Source organism: Penaeus japonicus, unplaced genomic scaffold, assembly GCF_977035675.1.
Source record: "Penaeus japonicus unplaced genomic scaffold, GWHDUDI00000001_assembly GWHDUDI00000013, whole genome shotgun sequence".
Lineage (NCBI taxonomy): Eukaryota > Metazoa > Arthropoda > Malacostraca > Decapoda > Penaeidae > Penaeus > Penaeus japonicus.
Genome location: NW_028234415.1, coordinates 20,401,178 through 20,426,668, shown reverse-complemented (window position 1 = coordinate 20,426,668; position 25,491 = coordinate 20,401,178). Strand labels below are relative to the sequence as shown.

Sequence of the window (25,491 nt, the reverse complement as noted above, 5' to 3'; positions counted from 1 at the left end):
GGGCATCATTGACAAGCTGACCACTGACAGCAAGAATATTATTCAGGTAAAAGAGAAAATGGATGCCTTTTCAGAGTCCATAGAGAGGTTTGAGGTGGCTCACACTGAACTCCTGGGCTTACTGACGGATGAACAAGAATGTTTAGAAGCTGAACTGTACAAGTCCGATGCTATGGGTCAGGTGATAGACTTCCAGGTTGCCTTGAACAATTGGATTGCCCAGGAGGATGGGGAAGGTTTTAAGGTGCACGGAGACCAAGAGAAGAGGAATAAGTCACAACAGACCAAGGCCAATTGACTCATGCAGGCATGCGTGAAATGTACCTGGAGGAAAACAACAAGGCACTAGAAAGAGAAATTGAGGAATTATCTAAGAAGCAGCAGCTGGAAATACAGAACTGCCAATTAACTCTACAAAAGGAGAGGCAAGCATTTGAGTTGGAGAAGTCAAAGATGGAGAGCGAACTGATGCTGAGGAGGGAGAGACACCAAAAGATGGAGGAGCAGAAGAAGTTAATAGAAGAACTTCAATCCTACCAAACGATGGAACGTCAGCTGGATACTGAAGGGTTTGGTCCCACTGCGCATGCAACTACACCAATGTATACACCGGGACACCCAGAAGCAAACAGCAGAGTTTCACAATTCCAGAGTACACCTAGAGAACCTAGTGAAAAACCCTCAAGGCCATCATGGGAACCCTCCCATATTCCATTAGAAGATCCAGAAAGGAAAGCAGCTTCTATCCTCGTCGATGCATTAAACCAGGTGTTGGACATGTCAAGAGTTCAGCAGCAGTCTATGGTAGAGTCCCTACAGGTTCCTAGAGGAGAACTTCAGACATTCAGTGGGGATGAACTAGAGTACTGGCCATTCATCAGGTCCTTTAAAGACACCATTGACTGTTTATCCATTCCTGCAGCCCAGAAGTTAGCCTGCCTGAGAAGATACTGCAAAGGACGAGCGGCACTTGCTTTGAAAAGCACCTCGTATAAGAACCCCGAGGAAGGCTACAAAAGAGCCTTGGAAATCCTAGAAGAGAGATTTGGAAACCCCTACAATATCACCTGTGAGTGGGTGAGAAAGGTTACTAGTAGGTCAGATGTAAAGGGAGCAGCTGATCTTAGAGAGTATTCTGATGAACTCAACTGTTGTTTGGAGTCTCTCACGGAGATGAACTCTCTTAGCCAGCTTGGAAGTGGAGACAACATGCTCAAAATAGTGGAAAAGTTGCCATATTACCTGCAGACTCGATGGGTAAAAGCCAACCATGAGATTCGGTCCAGATACAGGAGAGGAGCGGAGATCCAAGAACTTGTGAGATTCATCTGCAATGCTGCTGATGAGGCTTCTGACCCTGTTTTTGGAAAATTAGTCAACAGAGATCACAAGAGGGACAAGGAAAAGAGTCAGCAGAGCAGGCCTCAAAGGAGACAGCCTGGAAGTTTTGCTACAATCACATCCCTCACAGAGGACAAAGCAGCTATACCAGAAAGTAAGAAGCCCATGGCAGGAAAATGCCCCTGCTGTGGACAAGGGCACTACGTGATACGATGTTCACGCTTCAAGGCCATGAAAATCAAGGACCGCTGGAATCTTGTTATGTCCAAAGGTCTGTGTGTGAACTGTTTTGCAGCAGGACACATAGGAAAGGATTGCTCCCGAAACTTTATATGTACTGTAGAAGGTTGTGGGAAGAAGCACAACAATTATCTTCATCTGCCAAGTAGAAGACCAGATGGAGGTGATACCACACTGGAAACACCACATGTGCTTGTAACAGTGACATCAGCAATGAGCTAGATTCCTCAGAATCCCAATGTGAACCCCAGAGTAAGCAATTTTATCTGCAGCCATGGTGGAAAGCTGGCCCTACCAATAGTGCCAGCCAGAGTTAGGTGTCTTGATACGAGTGCCATTGTTGATACCTATGCGATGTTGGACCCTGGGACAAACACCACATATTGCTCAGAGGAGTTATGTGGAAAGCTGAGAGCCAGAGGTGTGACCCGTCATATGGAACTAACTACCATTGCCCAGACAAGAATGCCTGTAGAGTCCACAATCATCACACTTCTTGTGACAGACCTTGGTGATACTCAGGAACCTTACTGCATACCAGAAGTGACTGTCAGGCCAACGCTGAACATAGACCTGTCGGGTTTGTCAAACCGTGTTGAAATTCAGAGGTGGCCACACCTGAAAAACCTAGAGATACCCGAGCTAGACGTTGATCAAGTACACCTACTGATCGGGCAGGATTGTGCAGATCTTTTGCTGCCTGATGAAGTGAGAAAGGGGCAACCAGGGGAACCTTTTGCCATTCACACACCACTGGGCTGGGCCATAAATGGGCCAATTGATCCATTCAGACCCAAAGTGAGATCTTCCCATTTTGTACAGAATATTTCTCATCTGGAAAGCAACCTGTTTAAGTTATGGGACCTAGAAGGAGTCAACTCTGAAGATTCTGGAATGTCTAGAAATGACCAAAAGATCTTAGAGACATGGGACAGAAAAATGACATTAGAGAACAGTCACTATACCTTGAATATTCCTTTTAAGACAGAAACACCTTACCTACCTAACAATTACAACTTGGCAGAAAGACGCTTAAGGATGTTGGGGAAGCGCCTGGACAAAGATGTAAATCTTAAAAGGAAATACACAGGAGAGATCCACAAACTTCTTGAAAAGGGATATGCTGAAGAGGTGCCTCTAGAAGAAATGAATAAAGCTGATGCTAAGGTATGGTACTTGCCACATCACCCAATCAACAATCCAAAGAAACCTGACAAAATTAGGGTTGTTTTTGACTGTGCTGCAAAGTTTGGAGGATCATCCTTGAACGACCATGTGTGCCAAGGACCAGATTTGGCTAACAAGCTGGTAGGAGTCCTGTTGAGGTTTAGGGAAGGAGCCATTGCCTTTATGGCAGACATCGAGGCAATGTTCTACCAGGTGAAGGTGACGCCAGATGACCGGGATGTGTTGCGCTTTCTGTGGTTCCAGGAAGATAATACAGGAGGACAATCTGTGACATACCGCATGACATCTCATCTTTTTGGTGGGGTGTGGAGCCCCAGCTGCGCAAACTACGCACTCCAGCAAGTGACCAGAGAATTTAAAGAAGAGTTTCCTCATGATGTGTTAAACACTGTTCTACGTAATTTTTATGTGGATGACTGCCTGAAATTTGTAAAGACCATGGAGATTGCAGTACCCCTTGCAAATCAGGTAATGCAACTGTTGACCAAGAGAGGTTTTCACTTGACAAAGTTTGTTTCCAACTCAAAAGAGTTATTGAATAGCATCAACAAGGATGAGTGGGGAAAATCTTTTACTACCTTGGACATTAACTTGGATAATCTACCCACAGAACGTGCATTGGGCATGCTTTGGGACATCGAGTCTGACCATTTCAAATTTGACATACATGTTAAAAACAAACCAAGGACCAAGAGAGGAGTCCTGAGCACTCTCAGCACAGTATATGACCCTTTTGGCTGTTTAAGTCCATTTGTGCTGCAGGCAAGAGGACTGTTCCAGCAATTGTGTCGACTAGAGAGGGGCTGGGATGAGCCTTTGCCAAAGGACTTGGAGGAACAATGGGGCCGGTGGCTAAATGATCTGCCTGTCATTAAGGGCTTCAGCATTCCTAGATGTGTCATGCTCATGGACAAACCTGTTAAAACATTTCAATTACATCATTTTTCAGATGCTTCTGAATATGGTTATGGAGCTGTTTCATATCTGCTGACCAATTTTGAAGAGCAGACAGTCTCTGTCCATTTTATGGTGGCAAAGTCCAGACTTGCACCTCTGAAGGGCTCCACCATTCCACGCCTAGAGTTAGCTGGAGCACTAGAAGCAATAAGGTTGGACAAGCTCCTGCAAGAAGAGCTGGAAATGCCTCTGAAAGAATCAGTTTACTGGACAGACTACCATTGTGTTGTGGTATCTACAGAGCAATGGGAAGAGGTTCCAGACATATGTAGCTAACAGAGTGGCCAAGATTCTGGATCATACCACACCAACCCAATGGAGACATGTTCCTACATCAGAGAATCCTGGAGACGATGCATCTAGAGGGATGATGGCAGAAGACCTGGTTTGTAATGAGCGCTGGAGTAAAGGGCCAGCTTTCCTGTACCAGAAAAGATCCAATTGGCCTAGACAGCCTGCCTTTAACTGCATAGAGCTGGAGAATCTTGCTGAGGTGAAGCCATCCCCAGTAGTATATATCACCAAGGCTGAAGAAGATCATATGAGCAGACTTCTAAACTACTATTCTTCCTGGCACCGCATGAAGAAAGCAGTAGCTTGGCTTCTGAGACTACGCTTGGTGCTTCGTAAGAAGTCGCAACAGAAGGGACCACTGGTAGCGGATGAGCTAAGAAATGCTGGAGAGGCCATCATAAGACATGCACGGAAGATGCTCGAAGATGAGAAAAAGACACAGCTTGGTAAGCTAAACCCTAAGAAATCATCCTCAGGCCTGCTGTTGGTTGGAGGACGATTAACGAACTCCCAGCAGGAGGAAAGTACCAAGCACCAGCTGATACTACCTTATGAGCACCCAGTTTCTAGGCTCATAGTTGAAGATTATCACCAGAAAGCAGGTCATTACGGAGTAGAGCGGATACTGGCAGACACCAGAAGGTACTACTGGATACTCAAAGGAAGAAAACTGGTAAAGAAGGTAATACACAGGTGCCTTACCTGCAGAAAGTTGAGAGGCAAGACTGAAATCCAACAAATGGCTAACCTACCAAAATCAAGGGTTACACCATTTGAGCCACCTTTCACTAGGGTAGGAGTGGACTACTTCGGTCCATATATGGTAAAGAGGGCATGCTCTGAAGTTAAGAGGTATGGTTGTATTTTCACTTGCCTCTCTATCAGAGCTGTACACATTGAAGTAGCAAATACCTTAGACACAAACAGCTTTATCAATGCGCTGGAGAGGTTCATGGTCAGAAGAGGGAAGCCCAAAGAAATCTGGTCTGATAATGGTACTAACTTCGTTGGAGCACAGCAAGAACTTCGCCATGCCATACAGGAATGGAACCAGAACCAGATCCATGAACACTTGTTGAAGAAGGAAATCACTTGGAAGTTTAACCCCCCTGGAGCCTCTCACATGGGTGGCGTCTGGGAGAGACAAATACGAACCATCAGAGCTGTTTTGGCAGGTGTAGTTAAGCAACAGACTATAGATGATGACACCTTAGTGACTCTGATGACAGTGGTAGAGGGCATAGTGAATAGTAGGCTTATCACAAAACTGTCTGATGATCCTAGAGATGACAGACCTCTAACACCCAATCACTTACTGATGCTGAGGTCAGGTCCTATGCTACCTCCTGGAAAGTTTGAGAGCAGGGATATATATCGTCGCCGATGGAAGCAGGTGCAGTACCTGGCAGATATCTTCTGGCACAGATGGATTCGAGAATATCTTCCTACTCTTCAAGAGCGTCAAAAGTGGCTCACACCAAGACTTAATCTCAAGATAGGAGACTTGGTGCTGATGAAGCAAGCTAACATACCCTGGAATAAGTGGCCGTTAGGATTGATAACAGAGACTTATAAAAGTATTGATAGTTTGGTCCGCTCTGTAAAGGTCAGGACAGCAACAGGTACCTATGAGAGACTCATCACCAAACTTTGTGTGCTAGAAAGTGCCATCACTGATCAGCCAAAATGTTCCTAGATATTTTGAAAAGAGTGATGAGGTGTAGGCGGATCGCTGCCTCTAAAGATTCACACATTGCACAAAAAGTACAAGAGATAACCATTAGAAACTTTAGTTTTTTTTTGTGTATTTCTGTTTCCCTTTTGTTTTTTGTTTTTCTGTTTCGTGGATTTTGATGACATGTTTACTCAAAATACCTATGTTTTGTACATCTTGGAATGTATAACTTGATTTGTAATGTATACTAGATCTCTCAGGTGTTCTCTGTTTTTTCTTGTAAATGCACCCAGATGTTAGGTGCATTTGGGGCCGGGATATAACACCTGTAACTTCGTAAGCAATAAATTTGAATTTCCCTCCTATGGCGGTGCTGCCACCTGTAGACGGATGGGAGAAGTATGGAGTGAACATGTGCAGCAGTCAGTGATTTTGGATTTCCATGTGGTTTTTGAAGGATTATACCAGTTTCATTACATTGTCAGCACCCGGAGAAGGCCAGAAACTGTAAGTTTTATATGGAAGAGGTTGATGCTTACATTATATTTATGGTTTCTTAATAATTATTGTGAAAAGAGTTAGCTTTTCATTGGCTTCATTTGCCAGTAAACATTCTTCAGCATTGGTGCTATTCTCTTTATTGTTTTTGTCTAAAAATATTGCCAGTACGTTTGTTAGTGATACTGAATATTATTATTTTTTGTTTACATGTAACTAACTATTACATAATGTTCTTAGAGGTGTTTATTTTTTGTTTGCACTTGGACATCGGAGACATCGGAGGTCACCATAATCCCAAAACCCCTGTGGCAAGACACCTATCACCTAGGTAACCCTGAAATCTTCCAGGAAATACATGAAGATAGTCCTCTAGGTGAAGTGGAAATAAAACCCATCCTGGAGGCTGGGCAAACAAATCCATCCCCCATCTGCAATGGGTTAAGAAACTAGTGATCATGGAGAAAGAGACAGCAAAGGAAGTGCTGAATTACAAGGAAAATGACGCCAGTGGACGATTTTTTTCTGTAAAAGATTCTCAGAACTTGTCTACAAGAGTGGGTGAGTTCCATTATAGTGTCATGAGTTTCTCCCTACTCATATAAAGAGGGAGTGGTGGTAGTGCTATCCTTAATCATTATTCTCTTCAGACAGGGAAATATTAATAGAGATTTCATTTAAACTCATATGCTGAAATCATATTTTACTAGACAAGTAAATTGCAGCAATACAATGTGTATATATACATATATATCTATCTATCATATTATATATATATATATATATATATATATATATATATATATATATATATATATATATATATATATATATATATATATATTATATCACACACACAAAGTGTTTTGGGAGATTGAAAACAACCATGCCAACAGGATTATCATTTATTCACTGTTCTTGGAATTACATCAAGTAATGCCTAACAATACATATCATTAAACAGGATTACAGCCAAAGGCTACATGAACAGAAAGGGCAGTATCTCTGCACTAAGGCTTTTAATAGTATCACTTGAGAGAGAGAAGTGCAATATATGGAACCAAATAAATCTGAGGAACAAAAAAAAAAAAAAAAAAAAATCATACATTTATATAAATTTAGTGAGAAATCCCTAATTCTGAAAGTTTCACCTGAATGGAAAATTACAAGAGTTTGTATTGGCATCCAAATATGTTGGTAATCCTGACTTTCACTTATGAGTGGGAACACTGACTTAAAATGATTTTGCCTTGACTGATTTTCACTTCTACTTATAAAAAAAGAAAATTCTCCTTTTTACATGGAATATTGGTTATGCAAGTGGTATATGATGCACAATAAATTATCCTGTATTTTTTTGTGTGTAATACTGACTCCATGCCAGTACAATAGGCCATTACAACTGACCTATTTAATACAACAAGAATTCATTGACAATCAAGTTTCTTTATCTGCACTGAAGCACCAACTCAAAAATGTGTTTAGATACAAAGCTTGAGCGTTTTATAGTCCACATGCCCCAGCAATGTTTATCGAGACAAACCTATTTTTAAAAAATGGGGGGGGGGGGTACTTATTCTTCACTTGTTTGTATTGTATTGTCCTGTATCATCAGTAACACAGTACCAATGGAGCACAACACACTGCAGTCTTGGCAGTATGGTTCCAGCATTGTCACCATAGCAGAACATCAGAAATGATATGTTCAAATTGAACAATCACAAATCCTTATAATAAAATACAACAAAAGGATATTAAAGCTGGCCTGAACTTTTGAAGCTAAGCTACTGCTGCTACAACATGTAACATGTAAGGAAATAAGCTTTACATATTACAAAATACTGTACAAAATAAATACAGGGTAACTCTGTAGACAAAATCTACAGATGAAGACACTCATACATACAGACTACAAAATGCATATTCAGATATAAACACAAATTTACTTGCACTGTGTTGAATAAGGAAAACTAAACAAAACCTTGTTTACTTGCATTGTGTAATTAACATTGAATAAGGTAATATAAACAAAATCTTGCTTATCAGTTGCTTATCGTAGGGTAAATACACCATTCAATACCTCTTGCCATAATGGAAACGACTCCCATTGCAAAATGACGCCATATCAACGAGGCTTCCTTAATCAGTCTGACCAAACAGTCAAATCTCAAAAGCTACTCGTCAAAATAATTTACCATATCACTCTTTTAACTTGTTTCTGAATGAAGCTGATAAAAGTGTAACTGAACGAACCATTCTTTTCGGAGTTTGCAGGTACTGAAGAGGCTAAGAGACTACCATTAATGAAAGAGCTCTTACAAAGAATGATTATATGCTTCTTGTCAATACATACCTGAAAATTGAACCTATTAGAAGTCTAATTCTGAGCACAATCAATTGGCTGCATCGTGAAGTGCTGTAAAGAAGCGAGCTGGTCTACAGATGTAATTCTTTTTTTTTCTTTTTTTCTTTCATTTAAAATCTTGCATATTCATAAAAGCAACTGCCAAGAATGTTTTGTGACATTACTATAGAAATTGATATAATTGAATGTGTTTTCATTCTTTTCTCTGAGCATTTTAATTTCCCTGAACTATAAATTGACCATATCAATATATTGAAGTCTATTGTTAACCAGAGTGAAATCAAGAAATAAATTTTTTTTTCCACACATACAATTTTTATTCTTAGCATAATTAGCACAAAATAGCAAAAGGTGATTAACACGATATTAATCTACTGCTTAATATGAGTCGCTGTTTTTCCCCCCCTACTGCTTTACAAGAGGTAATATGTTTATATGTCAAACAATGAAAAAAAAAAAAAAAGGCTTTTTCACTCATTATTTATCAATACAGCCAACATTATAGTTGTAATCAACCATACATTCAGAATTCACCCAAAGTTATTCCTTTATCGTTACAAAATGTACCTTTAATCTCTTCCCAGTAAATAATAACTTATTCTGAAAACTGATATAATACATTATCAGTTCTTACAGGATTGTGATCTTTTCCTATACATGTCAACTAAAAAAAGATGACCAAAAATAATATGTACTTTTTCTTTTTTCCATTCAGTAGAAATTCTTTCACAGCAATTAGTATTTGTGCACAATTACAATTAGAAAAAAAGTGTGTATATATAATGTATATATGTATATATATATATATGTATATATATATATATATATATATATATATATATATATATATATATATATATATATATATATATATATATATATATATATTCAAGTTTCCATTGTAATAATTTTTTGACGTAATCTACTTTAGCAAAATCATGGAAACAAAAACATCTTTGACATAACAAAAGCTGATTCTTTTTCCTTTGTCGTGTACAAGGAAATGACAATCGCAAAAACGTAAACTTTTACTTATACCTTACAGTGGCATAGTTCTCCTTTCAATACCTTATTACACTAACCAAAGTCTTACGTTACCATAGTTATAGAGCTGTACATTATTACATTGCACACTGTAATATGTTCATGAAAGGTAATGTTGCTAACTGTACATGTGCTGAAGAATACTTTTTACATATGCACATTGTGGGTACAGCACAGCGAACTACACGACTAGGATAGGGTTCCACTATATACAGTTAGGATACAACAGGCAACAATACACACGTGGATGTGCTTGTATACCACTTTGAGATCTTGATTAAGACTTTTATAACTTTTCATGCATTCTGTATATCATGAAAAAAGTAACAAAGGGTATTAATAAAAATCAAAACAGAAGAAAGTACCACTGTTTCATTCCTTATCTTATATTTCTTATCTGTGCGTCCTTTACCCTAGTTCTTCCTAGATTCAAGAAATAAGTAGGAGTCGAAAGTTCACATCCAGAACATAATTACAGCGACGGGTAAATTTATCGTGATTTCAAACTGACATACAAGCCAACCTTGCACAAACTTTGGTGTGGGGTCTCAGATAAGCAGATAAAACACTGTACTGAGCATTGTCACTGTCTTGGCACCAGGACGGTAAAAGTGACACAGAGATCCAAAGTCGTGTTTGCAAATCTCACCATTCAATTTTCTCCACTTTCTTCTTTTTTTTCCCTATTCTTCATCATCACTCATTGTCAAAGTATATGACAAAATATATTACTTTCGGGTCAAAAGAAAAAAAACAAAGTAAATAGATATAGAAAGAACTAGAAATTTCTAGCACATGGGGAGGATACCCTTCCTAGTTTTGCAAACACATGCACTTTCTATGGTTCACCAACATGAACTTCATGTCAGTGCTTATGAATCTCATTATGACACTGTGTAAAGATCCCACCACTGTTACTATCTCACTGCTTTGTTCCATTTGTCTTTATCATAGTCTTTGTCCATTAACAAAGTACTGACATATTTCAATCTGCATTCTTTCAAGTCTTACAAGTCTTAGTAAGAAAGCCTGCTTTGTTATTTCATAATCTTTTCTTGTATCTTTCATGTCCTCTGAAGCTCTCTTTGATCCACACCAGAAACAACCTGATAAAAAAAAGAGGTAAAGTGAACTCCACTGCTTACTAATAAGCTCTAAAAAGTTTAAAAGGTGTTAAACTGTTTGTCTGATAAATCTACTACACATATTCCAATATCCTTCAGGAACAAGAAAAACATTTCTCAGAATGATTAATGGTGTCTCCATTTACATTCTTGAAAGAAAATTGATTCTAAATGGGACTCAAGTCATAGATAACGGTGAAAAAAAAATTCCATACCTTTTTTTATAAGTATCTGTTGCAGAGAGACTTGTCCTGTTGTAAGAATACTGTTATTCCATTTTTCTTCTTGTTCTTGTCAAGAAAAGCTAGGTTTTTCACTCTTCAGATGAACAAATATCCTCCATTAGTAACAGTGGTGCATCTTCATTGGTATCCTTGGTGCTGTGGCCGGGAATCACTGCATTCCATCCTCGTCTTTCTGCAAGTGCGCAAGTTGTTAATTTTCTATTATTGCATGAAACATCGTTTTATGACCATCTAATAAGTGTGTACTGATGGTCATGTATTTCACAGAAAATAGTATTTTCCTAGGCTGATCAGAGCACAAAGCACATGTGTTCTATGAATCACATTTTAGCTGAATTCACAAAGAAAGATGAACAAATGGGACTTAAAAGCCTTGTAATTTATAAACCATAAAAAACAAAACAATGACATTTCTTTCTGTAGATAGTAAAATCAACAACTGCATAATGTCACCAGCCACAATTCCCCTTTCCTTTGACCGAACTAAACAAAGCAATATATATATACATAAAGCACATGCAGAAGGCGATGTCCACAACTTGTTAACACACCTGCCAAAATGTAAAAAGCACTATAATAAATATAAAAGGGCATATAAAGTATATAAATGATACAAAGTTTACATCGAAGTTGAGGTTCTAAAATGTGCCACATGGCCTGAATAATAAGATTATTTTCTTCTCAGACAAATAACATTCCAATCTGAGTGAGTGGGTGGGTGAGTGAGTGAGTGTGTAACCATTGTATTTACATATATTATGTCTACTGTAATTGTTATCATGTCCATCGAATATAATTTGCACATGTATGCTTTTGCTACTCTATTCTGTATGATGCAATCATCAATGTAATCTGTATCTTTCATGTTACTCTAATTGTTATGTATATATTCTACCACATACACATATATACATACATATACGTACGCTCGTTGCTTCATCTATCTGTCTACCCTTCTCACGCCAGACATAAGTGTTGTTTTGTCTTTCCTTTTGCAAGAGCTATGTATTGATGCAACACTTCCCTCATCACATTCCAAATGTTACATGTCACAAGAAAACACATGATTCACACATCTCCTGAGACAAATCATACATTGTGGTAGAGTCTCCTCTCGGGGAGCAGAGGAGCAACACTGTTCAAGCTAAGCAATAAACCAAGAAAGCTGTTCCTGCCGTGTTCTTCACTCCCTAGGCCACGTACCCACATACAAGCAGTGTCCAAGTCCGGACCTGTTAAAGAGTGAGTGAGTGGGTGGGTGAGTGAGTGAGTGAGTGAGTGAGTGAGTGAGTGAGTGGGTGGGTGGGTGAGTGAGTGAGTGAGTGAGTGAGTGGGTGAGTGAGTGAGTGGGTGGGTGAGTGAGTGAGTGAGTGAGTGAGTAAGTGACTGAGTTGGGTGGGTGAGTGAGTGGGTGGGTGAGTGAGTGAGTGAGTGGGTGGGTGGGTGAGTGAGTGAGTGAGTGGGTGGGTGGGTGGGTGGGTGAGTGAGTGAGTGAGTGAGTGACTGAGTGGGTGGGTGGGTTGGTGGTTGAGGAGTAAGTGAGTGAGTGAGTGGGTAGGTGGGTGGGTGACTGACTGACTGAGTGGGTGAGTGAATGAGTGAGTGAGTGACTGAGTGGGTGGTTGAGGAGTGAGTGAGTGAATGAGTGAGTGGGTAGGTGGGTGGGTGACTGACTGACTGACTGAGTGGGTGAGTGAATGAGTGAGTGTGGGGTTAGGTGAGTGAGTGAGTGAGTGGGTAGGTAGGTGGGTGGGTGACTGACTGACTGACTGACTGAGTGGGTGGGTGGGTGAGTGAGTGAGTGAGTGAATGAGTGAGTGAGTGATTGAGTGAGTGAGTGACTGAGTGGGTGGGTTGGTGGTTGAGGAGTGAGTGAGTGAGTGAGTGAGTGAATGAGTGAGTGGGTAGGTAGATGGGTGGGTGGGTGACTGACTGACTGACTGACTGAGTGGGTGGGTGAGTGAGTGAATGAGTGAATGGGTAGGTGGGTAACTGACTGACTGAGTGGGTGGGTGAGTGAGTGAGTGAGTGAGTGAGTGAGTGAGTGAGTGAGTGAGTGCGTGGGTGGGTGGTGTGTCTGAGTGGATGGGTGGGTGGGTGGGTGGTATGTCTGGGTGGGTGGGTGGGTTGGTGGGTGGTATGTCTGGGTGGGTAGGTGGGTGAGTGAGTGAATGAGGGAGGGCGCAGCGCGTGCGTGAATGAGTTGAGTAGTGCGTGACACTATCTGCCTTGAGAGAAGTCCGCAGGAAGGACGCATGCCGCCCTTCGCCGCGGCGTCGGGCGGCGAAGGGCGGAGCGGAGCGTTCCGGCCTGGCACCCGCCGTCGGCCTCGACTTACGGTCATAGCGGCGTTTCCTTCTTGAGCGGCAGGCCGTTGGGCCTCGCTGGCGGCTGTCGAGGGCGACCACTGAGGCCGTTCCTGAGGAGGTGGGCGGCCTTCGCGTGGGCGGCCTTAAGGCTGGGGTTGGTGACGATGCCATTGCGGCGCGGGCGCGGCTCGGGCGATCGCGTGCCCAGGATGATGCGCATGTGCTGGTCCTGAGTGAAGGTGAAGCCGGAGGAGCCGGGCGACCCTGCGCCGCCCACACCCGGCACGCTCACGCCCATGCCGGGGATGCCGCCCAGCCCTGGCACTACGCCGACGCCGACGTTGCCGCCGCCTCGACGGCCGATCTTGCAAAATAATGAAGGTCATATAGTGCGGTGTCACAGAGGCCGTGACGGATTAGTCTTACCTGAAGGGGCGTTCTGCTTATACATGTTAGTTATGTTATCAAATGTCAATTCTACATTAGTTAGTGCAGCTATGGAAACCACACTGCAATGCTTATATTAAAAAGAGCCTAACTTCCTGAGCGTTCATGCAATTGCAACTACTGGCAAATGCTACGGATGAAAATTTTCCACCGAGGCAAATCACAGCTGGCAGATCCAGCTGGCCTCGACGCACGGGAAAGGTTTGACGAGACAAAAGAGAACCCATTTTACACAAAAGTTGACAAAGCTTGGACTTTACCCCTCCCCCCCTCCCCCTCCCTCCCATAGAGCGTCCGAGGAGCCAGAAGATCTGCCGCGCAAGCCCACGGGCGGCCAGCTTACCTCCGGTGTGATGCTGACGGGCGGCGCGGAAGGGCGCGGCGGCCTGACTGCAGAGTGCTGCAGGGGCACGGTGTAATCGTCCTCCAGGATGGCGGTCGCCGGTAGGTGTCGCCCTCCGCCCGGGCCGTCGCTCAGGGGCGACAGCGGCGGAGATGCGTAGAGCGGCGATGCGGGCTCGTCGAGCGGAGTCAGGGCGGGCTGCGGCGGGGGCGGGTGGCGCCGGCCACGCCCGCGCCCACACTGCTGCAACTGTTGCGTGAAGCTGAGAACGGGCGACATGGCCGAGGCGGGGGGCGCCGACGGGGCAGGTGGCGCCAGAGGCTGCTGGTGCTGCTGCAGGTGCGCCTCGCGCGGCGTGGGGGCGCGCGGGCCGCCCGAGGAATGTGTGGAAGTGGTGAGGTTTCCGGAGGACTTGGAGGAGGAGTGCTGGCCGAGGGACGCCACGGAGCGCCGCTTCTCGAAGGTGGACTCGGGCGACTCCGCGGGCGACGCCGTCAGGCCCGGACACAGCAGCGCCGAGCAGGGCTTGGTTTCCGCCGTGGAAGCCGAGCCGGCGGACGAGGGCGCCGCCAGGCCCCGCCCGACGCCGCCCTGCTGCTGCTGCTGGATAAGGCTCTCCTCCAGCATGCGCGCCACGTGGATGTGGCCGCCCTTGAGCGCCACCTTGATGGCCGTACGCCCGCAGCGGTCCGAGTGCGCCGGGTTGGCGCCGTACTGCAGAAGCACGGCCACGCTCGCCTCGTGGCCCTCCTGCGCCGCGATGCTCAGCGCCGTCGCGCCCTGCGAGCACGTGTGATCAACGTTGGCGCCGTGCTCTAGCAATAAGCGAACCACCTCGGCGTGGCCCTGCCAGGCCGCGCTCTGCAACGGCGTCCGGTTCTCCTTGTCGACCGCGTCCACGCGCGCGCCGCCCTGCAGGAGGAGAGCGACCATGTCGGCGTGGCCTTGCCATGCGGTCACATGCAGGGGCGTGCGGCCCTCCAGGTCCGTGCTCTCCACGTCGGCGTGACTCTCCATCAGGAAGCGCGCCATGTCCAGGCGGTTCTCCAGGGCGAGCAGGTACAGGGTTGACCTTCCGTCGGCGTCCTTGTAGTGCAGGTCCGCCTCCCGACACAGCAGCAGGTGCACGACGTCCTTGTGGCCCTCGAGCGCCGCCACGCGCAGCGCCGACCGCCCGTCGTGGCTCGTGTGGTGGATGTTGGCGCCCGCGTCGAGCAGCGACGCCACCACGGCGGCGTGGCCCTCCTGCGCCGCCAGCACCAGCGCATGCTTACCGTCGTTGTCTACTTCGTTCACGCGCGCGCCCGCCTCGACCAGAGCTTCGCACACCTCGCAGTGGCCCTCGAAGGCGGCGTAGTGCAAGGGCGTCCATCCCGCGTTGTCACGGTGCGTTTCATCCAGCCCGCGGTCGAGCAACAGTCGCACGGTCTCCTGGAGAAAAGATCACAGAATGACCCTAGCGTTATTGGTGAAATATATCAGACCAAATCTCATTCAGATCTATATGCACCCCCGGCAGTCCGATTAAAAGAGAGACCAAGGACACGATTAGCCTACTCCTCGAAGGCTCAACTCGTCTCCCCAGCACTGGAGGACCCTCACCTGCGACCCTTGCGCCGCAGCCACGCTGAGTACCGTCCTGCCCTCGGCGTCGATGTGGTCCACGTAGCAGCCCCAGAACAGAAGGCGCTCCACCACCGCCGCATGCCCCATCGACGCCGCCGCCAGGAGTGGAGTTCTGCCCGACCGATCTACGTGATCCACGTCAGCCTCGTACTCCAGCAAGAGCTCGCACACCTCCCTGTAGGAACCTGGGGTTATTATCGGGTCCTGTGGATGAACTCTCGTTCCTTGATTAATCCTGTTTGTTATCATTCGAATGCAAAAGACTTACACAGTGTATCAGTAGTATTGTGCTTTCTGCATGAGAGTGAAAAAATAGAAAGGCAATCAATAATGAGATAACTATGACCAATATTAAATGCAATACCATTTCATGTTAAAATGACATTTTAAGAATAACAAATTTCCTATCTAGAGGGAAACGAGCCAGAGTCAGTGCATTGTGAAAGAGTAAGAGTCGGGGAAGAAATCACACGGCCATCACACGGTGATGCAAGCCAGACTATAGTTCCATTACCCAGCACCCCCTCCCTTAGGCCATGTTTCCCGATACTCACGTGTGTCCTTCGAAGGCGGCGACGAGCAGCGGCGTGAGGCCGTCGTGGTCCTGGTGGTCCACGACAGCGTCGCGCTCCAGCAGGGTCATAACGACACTGCCGTGGCCCTCGCTGGCCGGCACGCAGAGGGCCGCCACGCTCAGCGCCGTCCTGCCGTCCACGTCCTGGTGGTTGACGTCGGCGCCCGCGTCCAGCAGCATTTCCACGATCTCGGAGTGGCCCATGTAGGCGGCAGCGATGAGCGGCGTGCGCCCCTCGCTGTCGGCCCGGTTGACAGCCGCCCCGTGCCGCAGTAGCGCGGCAACCACGTCCTCGTGGCCGCCCCACGCCGCAGCCCGCAGCGCCGTCCGCCCGTCGCCATCGGCTAAATCCACCTGCGTGCCGCCGGCCAGGAGCGCCGTCACCACTCCCGTGTGGCCACCCCAGGCCGCCGAGCGTAGCGCTGTCCAGCCGTCGGCGTCCGCGTGGTCGGGGTCGGCCCCTGCGCTCAACAGAGTGGCCACCACCTCCGCGTGGCCGTGTCGCGCCGCCAGGTTGAGCGGCGTCTGGCCGGCCCTGTCCTGCAGCCCCAGACACGCTCCCCGCTCCAGCAGGAGCCGCACCAGGGAGGCGTCGCCCTGGTGGGCCGCACTGTGCAGCAGCGAGCGGCCGCCGCTGTCCACTTGGTCCACTGGGCCGCCGCGGAGGTAAGGGTAGAGAGGATCCTCGCGGTGCCGCCGGCGACGACGCTCGCGCCGACGACTGCTGCTGCTGCTGTGGTCACTGCTGTGTCTCCCACTCGTGCTACTGTGTCGCCCGCCCGTGCTCTGGCGACCCCCTGTGCTCTGCCGGCCTCCCGTGCTCTGCCGGCCTCCTGTGCTCTGCCGGCCTCCCGTACTCTGGCGACCTCCTGTGCTTATGCGACTGTTCGTGCTGTGGCGCCCCGTGCTGACCCCGCCCTCCGTGCTGAGGCCGCCCGTGGTGCCCTCGCCCACAAAGTGCCCTGGCAGCGGCACCATCGTCACGTACTCTTCCTTTTCCTCCTCGAAGTCCCGGTTCTCCACCTCCAGCTGCTGCAGCCGCCGCTCCTCCTCAACTTCGTCCTTCTCCTTCTCCTCCTCCTCCATTGACTGCTCCTTCAGCTGCAAAAGGTCCACTTCGCATGCCAGCTCTTCAAGGGTGTCCGGCCGCACCTCCTCTTCCTCCACCTCCTCCTCTCCCTTCTCCTTCATTTCCTGCTCTCGTAAGTCTTCCTCTGCCTCGCCTTCCTCCCGGTTCCCCTCGACCACCTCCACTACCGCTTCCACGTCTCCCACCTCCTCTTCTTCTTCCTCCTCCTCCTCCTCTTCCTGCTCCAGCTCCTCGTACCTCACCTCCGTGGGCGGCCCCTCCTCATCGCCGGCCTCGTCCACCTCGTCGTCCTCCTCGTCGTCATCGTCGTCCTCGTCGTCGTCGTCCTCGTTCGGCTGGTCATCCGGAAGGGAAGCGCCTGCCTCCTGCAGGATCCTCAGTGCCCGCGGGTCTCGGGGGGGCGGCAGGTCTCGGCACTGCTCCAGGGGCGCCCCACATGACACCATCCACAGCGGCAGGTGGATGTGCTCGAGAGGCGGCTTCACGTGGATCCGTGAGAGGTGGAGCGCCAGTTGGTGAACTTGCGTCACGTCGAGGTTGGGCGCGTCCATGGACAGGCACATGGCCAGCATGGCGTGGCCATCAGCCACGTCCACCAGGTATTTCTGCGTGCAGTGCTTGACGTCGAGCAGCCACTCGGCGAAGCTGTGGTGGAAGAGCAGCACGCGCAGTTCGTGGTCGGGCGCCAACACGCGGCGCAGCAGGGACCAGCGCTTGGCCCAGTCCTCGTCCGCGAGGTCCGGCAACCGCGTTTCCACAGCCTGTCGCAGCTCTTCGGGCGAGAGGGGCGCGCGCGCGGCCAGGATCGCGGCCAGGAGGGGCATGACGCGCTGGAAGTGGCGTCGCGGGTACAGTCGCTGGCACAGCCACAGGTAGAGTCCATTGAGCGTGCCGGGGATGTGGCGGATCTCCCTCAGCGTGACCCAGCCCTCCGCCACGCCGTCCAGCACGCGCTCCAGGTACAGGAAGCAGCCGTTACTCTTGATGTGCAGCTGGTTGAGCATCTCCGCCGTCTCGCGGGACAGGTGGTGCCGAAGCGCCGGCTCGCGATCCAGGCGGCACAGAATGTACTGCTGCACATCGCGCACGACGTGGCCGCGCCGCAGGTCGTCCAGCGCGACCTTCCGGAAGCCCGCGAACTGCCTGACGACAGAGCGGGAGGTGCGGCGCGCGGTCACCACCAGCAGGAGCCACTGCGGCAGCAGGTGGTGGTGGGTCGCCAGGAGCTCGGCGATGGAGCGCGACGGGCCACTGTTGTTGGCGTCGGCTAGGTTGGCGTCGCGCGGCGCGGCGGTGGAGGGCGGCTGCAGGTCCGTCTCGTCTATGCTGTCCACCACCAGCAGCAGCGTGCGGTCCGGCGGGTCCAGCTCAAGCAGAGGGAACAGAACGGCGCGCTTGAGCGCCTCGTCGGGGTTGGCGTGCAGCGCGCACGGCTCGAGGGCGCTGCGCACGTCCGCCGCCTGGACCTTGGTGTCGTAGCCTTCCAGCAGCGGCGATTCCGCCAGCTGCGCCACCAGGGATTGCACGAAGCATCCCACGCTCAGCGAGGCGGCGTTGTGGGCGTGGCAGAAGTGGTGCGCCAGCAGACGCGCCTGCAACGCGCTGGCGTGGCGTCCGTGCGAGGCGGTGGGCGTGACCAGCTCCGTGCACAGCGCGGTCTTGCCGGTGCCAGGACCGCCCACGAGCAAAGCGCCGCAGGTCTTGGCCGCAGGCCGCTGCTCCAGGCACGCCCATAACTTAGCCCACGCCCACTCGCGACAGAGAAAGCGCCGCCCAGGAACGCCGCAATCTGTAGCCATGGCGGCGGCGGCGAGGGCGGGGCGGGCGTGGGCGGCGGGGGCGCTCAGGGCACACCCTGGGGAGGGCTCACCCTGCCCCCGGCCTCGCTTGCCCCCATCACTCGCCCGCGGCGACCCGGGCTCCTGCAACGCAAACCAACATAGTTAGACGCTAACAAGCACTTTTGTGGCTTAAGTAGTAATATGTGTGTGTGTGTGTGTGTGTGTGTGTGTGTGTGTGTGTGTGTGTGTGTGTGTGTGTGTGTGTGTGTGTGTGTGTGCGTACTATCTCTATCCTTTCAGTTAAAAGTATAGCTTCCTATATTCATATTCCTAAGACAACAATAGTAATGATGATGGTAGAAATAATAGAAATAATAAATTAATACCAGTAAATATACTAATTATGATGACGTTCCCAGTGTTTTGTTTGTTTTCATTAAGATTAGATTAGTTATTTTTTGTGATAGGCAGTGGTAATGTTGCTTATTTGCACTGAGGCGATCCCGCCTGTGTCAGCGAGTGCTACCCCGTGAGAGAGTGTGCCAACGAGTGTTGACTCGACCTGAGCTTGGTCCTTCCCTACCGCCAGCCGACAGTGGAAACTCGATCTGCCGACCACGGGGTAGTGAGGCCGGTGCGTTACCTCTGTATAAACCTATATCAACATCCGTATTAAAAATGGTACTGGAAAGGATGGCAAAATGAAGCTGTCAGTTGAGCTAAAAGTAAATGTTTTCCCTCGAAAAAAACATACTACAGAGATCGGTATTTACAGAAAACGGGAATTTGAACGGGGGTAACTACAACAAACTGGCGGCATCCCATCCTAGAATGATCTAAATAGCCGAAGCAAAGGTAAATTCGGTAATTGGTAAAGTTCATCAACTAACTTTTCAACTATAATCTATATTCATGTGTTAACGTATCACGTTCTTCTAATCTCATTTCTATAATTACTACTATCACAATTACTGTTGACTTTCGTAACATCACCATATCTATCTTCATTACCATTATCTAGTTAATGTTACTGTGTTTGTGTATACGATTACCATTACCATTACTATCATGATTACTACAATCCCAACTAACTATTACCAATATATTCATTGCCTTACTACTATCATTACCAACCACTACTCTGACCATCCCTACATCATGACTACCCTTCTCATTCCAAAGACCTATCACCATCCTTATAATAACGATTCATTCTATCAATTAAAAGTATCATCACGATCATCTTCATCATCATCATCATCAGCAGCAGCACCACCACCACCACCAGCAAGCCGACCTTTGACCGACTAATATAAGCGGGTGTATAGTTTATAAGTTCAAAGTGTAGACTGAAATATAGGTGACAGTGATAAAAGCGTTTCAGTGTTATTTGCTGTTGCTGTTCAATAAGATATGGGTTGTTGTTGTTGTTTTGTTGTTGTTGTTTTGCTCAATGCACCCTATAATGCCTTTGTTTTGTTGTTGTTGTTGTTCAGTGCGAAAATGGAATGGCAGTGTTCTGTGGCTGCTGTCGTTGTTCAATACGAAATGTTATGAGTTGTTAGTGTTATGGTGAGTCAGAGAGGCGACTTTTCACCCATATGAAGCATAGAAGGATAACGTTAACGAGAAATAAACGAAGAGGAAGAGACAGACTAACAAACCGAAGGATGAAAAAAAACATTAACAACGATAGTAATAATAGTAGTAATGGTAATAATAATAATAATAATAATAATAATAATAATAATAATAATAATAATAATGATAACAATAATAACAACAGTAAAGATGCCCGAGACAACGAAGAAATTAAATGAAACACAAGCCACAAGACGACAACCACGACCCATATCATAAAAAAAAAAAAAACATCCACAACAAACCCACTCGGGCGACCCCAGACGACCGAGGACGAACTTCGAAAACCCATGATGACCCAAGACGACAAACTTCAGAGTTCAACATCCACCCAACTCCAGACAATAGGTGCTGCCTCGCTGTTTGTGCTCGTCGGCTCGCAGCGGCGCCCACACGCCCTTAGCCGAAATATGAACAGGAAATGAACTTCCATGCGGGGAACATGTGCTTGGGGCAATTTTGAGTTTCTTTGGTATCATTTCAAGCCTTTTGTTTTTCGTTTCACGGATCGATTTATCTATAATTAGATATCTCTGTATATCGATATCTATCTATAGCTATCTATATCTATCTATCTATTTATATATATATATATATATATATATATACATACACACATATACACACATCTCTATCTATCTCTATCTATTTCTACCTCTATCTCTCACTCTATCTATCTATTTATATATCTATCTATCTATGTTTATCTATCCATCAATCATCTGGCCCTTCCAACTGCGCTTCTAATAAAATGCGTGTGCATCAAAAGGGACACATAAGATTGTTTACCTTCGTGTTCAAAAGTAAGAAATGAAACAGTAAAGAAACAAATAAGTAAATTAATGAATAAATGGATAACGAAATAATTTAACAAAATAATAATAAATAAATGACCTTTAACATGGAAAATAAACAGGCTTATGCTGTTTATTTATTTATTTTTTGTATTATATTTTTTTGGCGGGTATAATAGGCCTATTTGCTTAACTAGGGGTAAAAAAAATAATAAGCCGACAAAGAACACAGGGGGGAGGGGGGTAGTATTCGGCAGCCCACAACCCTCGGTGCGTCTGTGGATAGGAGAAATGTGCAACCGTCCCTCTGCACGAAAACCTATGGCCAATTGCACACCCTATATATTTTAGTTGAACCAATGAAAACGGATATGAGGTCGAGTATAATTTCAGTTATCGACAGCAAGCAAGAACTTCACTTTAAGAACTAAAATTTTTAAGATTATCTTGATTATCTTTCTCTTTCTCTTCTCTTCTCTTCTCTTCTCTTCTCTTCTCTTCTCTTCTCTCTCTCTCTTTCCCTGTCTCTATCTTTCTTTCTCTTTTCCTCTCTCTCTCTCTGCGTGTGTGAGGGGGGGGGGAGAGGGAGAGGAAGAGGGAGAGGGAGAGGGAAGGGAAGAGGGAGGGGGAGGGGAGAGGGGAGAGAGAGAGAGAGAGAGAGAGAGAGAGAGAGAGAGAGAGAGAGAGAGAGAGAGAGAGAGAGAGAGAGAGAGAGAGAGAGAGAGAGAGAGACAGACAGACAGAGACAATCGGAGACATCTTAAAAGAAAAAAAAAAAACGCATGACCATCGATCTGCCCACACGACACCCACAAGCAAGCCCTTCGAGTGACAGCTACCGAGAGAGAAAAAAAAGGGACACGGGCTGCGTACATTACAAAGGACTGCGTATGTTGGCGTCCTGAGGAGAACTTTCGAGGGCGTTGGGTAGAGGTGGGTTGTGGTGGGTTAGGGGGGTTTAGGGGGAAAAGGAGTGCGGAATGCATGGGTTCGAAGGAGGGACGAATCAATACGTTCCCTCCACCACTTCCAGCCCGCCCACGCCCACGCCCAAGCCTTAATTCACCTGCTGAGGGTGGTCAATGTAAATGAAATCTGCTTCGGTTCTATAGCATTAGTGGATGAATATGTTGCTGATTTTGGCCTGGCGGATTGACTGACTGGGTGAGTGACAGACGGGAAGCTACTGACTGACTGACTGACTGACTAACTGACAGACTGCCGACCTATCTACCTACCTGCCTGCCTGCCTGCCTGCCTGCCTGCCTGCCTGCCTGCCTGCCTGCCTGCCTGCCTGCCCTACCTACCTACCTACCTACCCACCCAACTACCCACCCACCCACCCACCCACCCACCTACCTACCTACCTACCTACCTGCCCGACAGACCGATCAGTTAACAATTTACAATGACGACTGACACAGCGAATAGCGAACGGCCAACCGGACTGAATGTATGCCCCTCTTCGTGCATGACTAAAGACCTAAATGAATTAATGATACGTTCGAGAGAAAAAAAAACAATGGAAACGTAAATTAGGAAACAAAACAACAACAATAATAATAACAATAATAATAATAATAAATCTGCCGTGTTATTTGCCTCGTTTTCTTTGCTTTTCCTTTTATTATCATCACCAATATCTTCATTGCTTTACTCATCATTATTCTGATTATCATTATTATCTTTATTACTATTGTCGTTATCATTATTATTACAATTCTTCTCATTATCACTCCTAATACCATTGTTATTTTCAATAAAATTATTCTTATTATCATTACTATAGCCATCGTCAATATTACTCTTATCTAAATCTTTATAATTATCATTATCATTATAATCATTAATATCATCATCACTATTATTATCACTATTATTATCCACATCATTACTATTATTATTGCTTGTATTACTATCCTATATTCTCTTTCCCTCCTTCCCTGCTCTCCACACTCCCTCTCCCCCTCCCCCCCATTTCCCCCACATACGCACCTCGGAACAGGTTTCCATGGCAACCGCCCTATGTCTACGCTTTCCTCTGCCGCTCTGTCCAGCACGTGATCGAGTTCTTACGTAAACAACGGAAATAAACAAACCAACAGGCAAACCAAAATATAAACCAAAGAAGCAAACAAACAAAAATACAACAAAACAAAAACAAAACTTTGCATAAAATTAACAAAAGAAATACTATGGAACGAATAACAAAGCCGCTATTACTCCCTCCTCATCCCCCCCTCCCCCTCTACCCCCTCCACTAACTACCTCTAATCACCCTCTACCACTCCCCTCCCCTCCCTTCCCTTCCCTTCCCTTCCCTTCCCTTCCCTTCCCTTCCCTTCCCTTCCCTTCCCCTTCCTTCCCTTCCCTTCCCTTCCCTTCCCTTCCCTTCCCTTCCCCTTCCTTCCCTTCCCTTCCCTTCCCTTCCCTTCCCTTCCCTTCCCTTCCCTTCCCTTCCCTCCTTCTCTCCCTTCCCTAATTCTCTCCCTTCTCTCCCTTCCTTCCTTCTCTCCCCTCCTTCCTTCTCTCCCTTCTCCCTTCTCCCTTCTCTCCTTCCCTCCCCTCCCCTCCCTCCCCCTCCTTCTCCCCCTCCCCTCCCCTCCCTCCCCCTCCCCCTCCCCCTCCTTCTCCCCTCCTTCTCCTTTAGACTCTCGAACGACCAACAGGTGGCGAGGTTACCAATAGAAAATTGTTCCGCAATACCCACTTTGTTCTCTCTCTCTTTTTTTTCTAACGCGAAGCTCATCGCTCGAAACAGCAAACGAAAAGGAATATATAATCTCTCCTAATAAGTCTATCAATCATTTTCCGACGGACGGACGCGGACAGACAGACAGACAGACAGACACACTCACAGAGAGAGAGAGAGAGAGAGAGAGAGAGAGAGAGAGAGAGAGAGAGAGAGAGAGAGAGAGAGAGAGAGAGAGAGAGAGAGAGAGAGAGAGAGAGAGAGAGAGAAGAAGAGAGAGAGAGAGAAGGAGGAGGAGGGGGGAGAGAGAGAGAGAGGAGAGAGAGGGAGAGGAGGAGAGAGAGAGAGAGAGAGAGAGAGAGAGAGGGAGAAGAGAGGAAGGAGAGGAGAGAGAGGAGGAGAGGAGAGAGAGAGAGAGAGAGAGAGAGAGAGAGAGAGAGAGAGAGAGAGAGAGAGAGAGAGAGAGAGAGAGAGAGAGAGAGAGAGAGAGAGAGAGAGAGAGAGAGAGAGAGAGAGAGAAACGGAGGAAGGGAGAGAGAGAGAAACGGAGGAAGGGAGAGAGAGAGAAAGAGAGAGAGAGAGAGAGAGAGAGAGAGAGAGAGAGAGAGAGAGAGAGAGAGAGAGAGAGAGAGAGAGAGAGAGAGAGAGAGAGAGAGAGAGAGAGAGAGAGAGAGAGAGAGAGAGAGAGAGAGAGAAGGAAGGACGGAAAGAGCGAGAGCGAGAGCGAGAGAGAGAGAGAGAGAGAGAGAAAGAGAAAGAGGAAGAGGAAGAGAAATAGAAATAGAAATAGAAAGAGAAAGAGAGAAAGAGAAAAGAGAGGATGAAAGAAGGAAAGAAAGAAAGCGAAAGAAAGAAAGAAAGAAAGAAAGAAAGAAATTAACTTAACCACCAAATGTTACGCACCACACGCAAAATCACGAATTCAAAGCAACACGCCTTGACAAGAGAAGACAACATCAAGGCATGTCGACAAGTAGGAACGCATAAAAAAACACAAAAAAAGACCCCTCCCCTCCCCTCCTTTCCCTTCCCTTCCCTTCCCTCCCCTTCCCTTCCCTTCCCTCCCCTCCCCTTCCCTTCCCTTCCCTTCCCTTCCCTTCCCTTCCCTTCCTTCCCCTCCCCTTCCCTTCCCTTCCCTCCACTAAAAAAAAAAAAAAAAAAAAAAAAAAAAAAATCAACAAACACAATTAATCTCTAAAAGCAAAATCTCAAGCCAAAATACC

General features: G+C 47.0%; 2 protein-coding genes across 3 annotated transcripts in view; one reads left to right on the top strand and one right to left on the bottom strand.

The window, feature by feature from the left end:
- The first annotated feature begins 1,935 nt into the window (after positions 1-1,935).
- LOC147470623 (uncharacterized) lies at positions 1,936-5,716 on the top strand. The gene is made up of 2 exons (XM_086542916.1): positions 1,936-3,927; positions 3,968-5,716. Exons 1-2 carry the CDS (start codon positions 1,936-1,938, stop codon positions 5,714-5,716), a joined length of 3,741 nt encoding a protein of 1,246 aa, XP_086399042.1.
- A 1,366-nt stretch (positions 5,717-7,082) lies between these two features.
- The window catches only part of LOC122243952 (uncharacterized), a 153,512-nt gene continuing 135,103 nt past the window's right edge, over positions 7,083-25,491 (bottom strand). For both annotated transcript variants that reach the window (XM_086543284.1, XM_086543283.1), the window contains 6 exons: positions 16,251-19,282; positions 15,673-15,871; positions 14,071-15,501; positions 13,310-13,644; positions 10,942-11,143; positions 7,083-10,708 (listed from right to left, as the gene is read on the bottom strand). In XM_086543284.1, the coding sequence (XP_086399410.1) occupies positions 13,312-13,644; positions 14,071-15,501; positions 15,673-15,871; positions 16,251-19,159 (4,872 nt within the window). In that variant the 5' untranslated portion in view covers positions 19,160-19,282 and the 3' untranslated portion in view covers positions 7,083-10,708; positions 10,942-11,143; positions 13,310-13,311. The remainder of the gene's footprint in view (positions 10,709-10,941; positions 11,144-13,309; positions 13,645-14,070; positions 15,502-15,672; positions 15,872-16,250; positions 19,283-25,491) is intronic.

Excerpts from the sequence above, each read along its gene's own strand:
- LOC147470623 (XM_086542916.1), top strand. The coding sequence starts at position 1,936 with ATGTTGGACCCTGGGACAAACACCACATATTGCTCAGAGGAGTTATGT. Across the intron at positions 3,928-3,967 it reads AAATGCCTCTGAAAGAATCA|AGCAATGGGAAGAGGTTCCA; the intron begins GTTTACTGGACA and ends TGGTATCTACAG.